The 5,611-nt window shown below is 27.4% G+C and overlaps 1 protein-coding gene across 1 annotated transcript; it reads left to right on the top strand.

Moving 5' to 3' along the window:
• On the top strand, positions 1 to 1,323 carry LOC111040436 (piggyBac transposable element-derived protein 3-like). The gene has a single exon (XM_022324361.1). It carries the CDS (start codon positions 1 to 3, stop codon positions 1,321 to 1,323), a length of 1,323 nt encoding a protein of 440 aa, XP_022180053.1.
• Positions 1,324 to 5,611: the final 4,288 nt, after the last annotated feature.

The raw sequence follows: 5,611 nt of genomic DNA on the forward strand, positions 1-5,611 counted from the left end.
ATGAACCAAACTGAAAATAACGATGAAATCACTTTGGATATGCTTGATGAAGCCTTAGAAAGCAATTTAATTGATGAGGTATTTGGATTTTCAGAAGGTACAGTAAGTACAAATAACAATGATGATGATATTGATTTACAAATTCCTCCTGAAGTTTTTGGAAATGGTTTTGATGAGACTATACCTATTAGAGATCCAAAATGGGAAGATACTGATTGGATTGAAGAAGATGTTACATGGCTTGATAAATTACCTGATCCCCCTGATAGTTTAAAATATCCATATTCTTATTTCAAAATGATTATAGATGATGCTATTATAAAAAATTTAAGTGAACAGACTAATTTATATTCTGCTCAAAATAATGGATTTAGTTTAAATACCACACCACAAGAAATGGAACAGTTTCTTGGCATATATTTGTTCATGAGTATTGTAAAAATGCCTTCATACCGTATGTTCTGGTCAAACCGAACTAGATTTAATCCTGTTTTTGAAACTATGTCACGGAATCGGTTTGACAATCTTCGAACTAATTTTCACATATCTGACAATGATTTAATGCTTCCCAGAGACAATCCATTGCATGATAAATTGTTTAAAATAAGACCGTTCATTAGTTCTGTTCAAAACAATTTTAAGAAAATTCAAGCTGATGAATTTTGTGCAATCGATGAAATTATAATTCCATTTAAAGGACGATCTCAAATGAAGCAATACAATCAAAATAAACCCCATAAATGGGGTATAAAAGTTTTCGCCATTGCATCTATTAGTGGTTTTATACACGACTTCGAAATTTATGTGGGTAAAGGTACACTGCCTGCAACAGGATCGGGCTTAGGTATTAGTGGTGATATTGTTATACGTTTATTAGAAACTGTACCTAAATTTAAGAACTATAAAGTAGCAACTGATAATTGGTTCAATTCGTACAATTTACAATGTCACTTAAAATTTTCTGGGATGTTGGGTATTGGTACAGTTCGAACAAATCGACTGTCAGGTTGCACATTTAAAAATGAGAAAGACATGAAGAAATCAGGTCGTGGAACATATGACACCAAAGTTGACACTACTAATAAAATTGTTGCTACTAAGTGGTATGATAATAAATTTGTCCATGTTGTTTCCAATTATAAAGGCATTCAACCATTAGATGAAGTGGAAAGATGGTCTACAGCAAAAAAGAAAGAGTTGTTGTACCTAGACCAGCATCAATTAAAGAGTACAACAGGTTTATGGGTGGTGTTGACTTGCACGACATGCTCGTTGAGTTGTATAGAACTGATATTCGCGTTCGAAGATATTATTTACGTATAATTTTTCATATTGTTGACATGTGTGTTGTTAATTCTTGGCTGTTATATCGAAGACATTGCGCTCAAATAAAACAAAACAAATGTATGCCTCTTTTAAAATTCAAAATGGATATTGCTTATAGTTTACTCCTTGCTGGAAAAGTTAAACCTTCTTCAAAACGAGGAAGACCTTCTAAAACACCATCACCATCCAGTAAAAAAAGAAGGCTTTTTGCTCAACGACCAGTAGATGAGGTTCGGTATGACCAAGTAGGGCATTGGCCAATACCAGTTGAAGTATCCAAACGACAACGCTGTAAGCATTGCATTAAAGCATATACAACAACATCATGCTCAAAATGCAATGTTTTCTTGTGTTATACGTTGAATAGAAATTGTTTTGTTGGATTTTATCAAAGTTCCTAATTCATTTTATTAATTAAATTGTTTTTAATTTTTATTATTTATAGTGTATATTGTTAAAATTATAATTTTTAAAAGAAATTGTTATGTTGGCTATCATCAAAGTTGATAATTTTATTATGTTTTGCATTTAATTATTTAAATTGTTTTTCATTTTTATTATTTATATTGTATAAATTATAATTTTTTAAAGAAATTGTTATGTTGGCTATCATCAAAGTTGATAATTGTATTATGTTTTTCATTTCATTGTTTAAATTGTTTTTCATTTTTATTTTTATATTGTATATTGTTTAAATTAAAATTGTTAATTAAACAAAAGGAAATACATTGTGAAAATAAATTGTAATGTTGACTATCATCAAAGTTGATAATTTAATCATGGTTTTCATTTTATGGTCTATAATATTTTTCATTTTAATTATTCATTTCTTATTATAATATTATTGTTTTTAACTAAACAAAAGAAAAAAAAGTTGTTATAATAACATCTTATGTAAAATAGAATTATAATTTTTATAAGTTAAATAATTTGCCTATTAGTAAGGGGCAATGTTGCAAAATTTGTCATTGACGCCCAATGATTCATTTATACATCATACATTTTTTAGAAAGATGTATTTAAAAAAAATTTTTTTTTTGATAATTTTCCCTTAATTTAGCTATTAGAAGTAAGGTTCAAGCAAAAAAAAAAATTTTATTCAAAAATTATAAATTCGGGCTTGAAAGGGTTAAAGAAATTACCGTAGAAACATAACATTTTGACTGAATGTTTATATTACCATTTTCTACACACCATACCATTTTCAAAATATTTTGACTATTATTTTGAGCTGTTTACGGACATTTTAAGTTTTCGATTTTTTTATTTTTTTTTTTCTATAGATGTCTATAAAATTTTATTTGTTGGGTAAAAAATCTTGAAAATTTAATACAAGGCTCCTAATATGTTGTTTCAAAGGTAGATAAAAAATATTAAAAATCATAAGTCACTATTTTTTTTAATAAGCATTTAAAGTTCAAATATTGACATTTGAATTGGTTATATTATAATTAATACTAATGCTATTTGTTACAAGGAAACATACGAATTTAATATTTAGCATAATTATTGAAAAATGTAATAGTCATCACTACTGATGTGACTAGGACATTTTTATTTACATTAATTGTATTGTGATAAAAATATAAAATAGCAATACTGCGAATGCCACCTATACAACTGCACAAATATTAAAAATATTATGATTAACACTTATTAATTATATTTAAATTAATATACAATCAATTTGTGCGGTTTAATTTTAATAATGCATTTATGCTATAGCCTATAAAATATATTCAAAATCCAATGAATATTTCTAATTTTTACTCGTCCTAAGTAAAAAAAAAGAGTTCTATCAAAAAATACATTTTAATTTTTAAATTATAGAAATTTCTTAAATATAAAATTTCTAAATTCTAGTCTGAACATCACTAGTGACTCATAATAATTAAATAATCTAAGGTTATTAATTATTAGTTATTACCGACTTCTATCGCCAAAAAAGAGTCAGAAAAAAAGTCCGTTTTAATTTATTTCGGAAAATAAATCGGACCACAAATTTACTAAACGGAAACAAAATCATTTCGATTTTCTTTTTCATAAAAAAATTCTTCAAGACATTTTTAATAATTTTAAATGAATAATACTGAAAAATAACTTTTTATTAATAATGTAAACTATTATTGATATATGAATAAAGAAGGTAATATAATTTAAAACTTCATTTTGTTTAATAGGATGTCAGCGCACTATGTTTTCTCTCCCAGGCCAATGCGCGACATGAACAAACCGCATTTACGCAGAATCATTTTTTCTATGTTTATAAGTAACCTTTAAGGTTACCTATAAGTAACAATTTATGCGTTATCCTGTCATCGATTTATTAAATGTTGGTTATTTCATATTTTATCTTTATGATGGTAAAGTTTACATTATGTGACACTGCGGTGTCTAAACATTTTAAGGTTTACCTAGGTATACCGTATGCAGTGATAAATCAATTTGTATTATAACTGCTAGAATTTGGAAGTATTATCACAATAACGGCATCGCGTTCCACAATTCAATATATCCGTTATTTAATATTTTATATATTAAATGTTCTGTTTGAGAATGTATTATTTATAAATTGTTTAGTACCTATGTAGCTACACTTATTTATTGGCAGTTTGAAGGGTCAAAAAATTGTAGCCACACGTAAGTCTATACTCTGTACTTATTTGAAACTGAGTTAAATGTTATGTAGTTACTATAAAAATAAAACGACAAAATTGAACTCCCAAATTCCAACTTTGCAACATGCAAATTAACATGTACGTTGTTTAGGGATAATTCCATAAATAATAAAATGCTCCTATCCTAAATAGCTTAACTTCTTGATAGGACTGTGATAGTGGCACCATGTCCACCATATTTTGTACATCAGTTTTAGTATATAATAATAAACACTATATTTGATTTCAGATACTAGTAGACAGGAGGAATAATATATTGGAATTATACAATCAGTTTGAACCAGAAAAAAAAAATCACTAGCAAAGTGAGGGCAGTACCATTTGAAGTGAAGCTCATAGATTCTGAAATTGTAATTGAAATTTGCAAGAGGTTAGGACTGGTATGGAATGCCGATAAATGGAAAGTGCAAGCATTGAAAAATCATTATAAAGTAACTTCAGCTTTGCGTCATAATTTTAAACAGGACAGTAAAAAGGTAAAAACACCAGTTGAAAAGGTAATGTTATATGAAAATATTGGGCAGGTGTCTGTTGGTGATGATTTCTTGTCAAGTTCTAAGTTTAGGGAGACAAGTATAACAGTAAAGGAGATGACTGATCATGGATCTTTATTGTTGAAACAAAATCTCGAGGAGTCGATTGTTGATGAATTTATCACTCCTACAAAACGAAATGAAGTTATTGATATCGTGGAATGTGTTAATGATCAACTATCAACACACAAATGCAACAGCGATATTAAGGGAAAAATATCACAGGTGGAAAATTTAATTATAGATGAAAATACTCCTAAGAAAAAGGTAATGTGTGTTCCAATGTAGAACAGTTATCTGTTGTTGATGAAACTTTATACAATTTTAGGTTGATACAGAGAAATGAGGATATTATGAAAGTTGCATATATCTATTCATCCAGAGTAGAGAATATGTTGGACACTTCTAATGACACTGTATTGTTGGAAAAAAGTCCTAAAGAGTCAAATTTTGTGTTTGTAACTCCTACTCAAAGAAATTTTGCAGGAACTTCTGGAAGAAAATTATTCCATGATAATATAACTGGAACTGCATTGTTTGAATGTAATAGTTCAATTGATTTACTCAGAAACACTGGTAAAACGAGAGACAAATTTATTAGTCCGATAAAGAGTCCGTTAAAACGTTTAAATGATAAACATTTTAATTAAAGCCTTGGGGAGCTTTTACCATGAGGTTCTAAGAATGTGTCTCCTCTAAAAGTTAAAGGAGAATATTATGAATGTACCTTCAAAGAAGGGGACTTTATAATTCCAAAAGATGAATGGAATCATATATTTGAAGACGGAAAACTAAATATAAAAAGGTATACATAAACTTATTTAAATTTGCTTAATATATTTATATATATATAACTATTTATACTGCATTTCATTTTTTTGGTTTATTACTCTATTAATTTGTCTTAAAAAGTTGAACATTTTATTAACAATAGTTAAATTAAATCATCACAAAAATAATTTATATAGATATTGTTAGCTTATATAGTTTTATTTATCAAAAGTTATGACCTCTAATATACTAGTAATAAATATTCTAATAACTAACAATATAAATTTAATAAATAATGTTGAA

This window comes from Myzus persicae, unplaced genomic scaffold (assembly GCF_001856785.1).
Source record: "Myzus persicae strain clone G006 unplaced genomic scaffold, MPER_G0061.0, whole genome shotgun sequence".
NCBI classification, from domain to species: Eukaryota; Metazoa; Arthropoda; class Insecta; order Hemiptera; family Aphididae; genus Myzus; species Myzus persicae.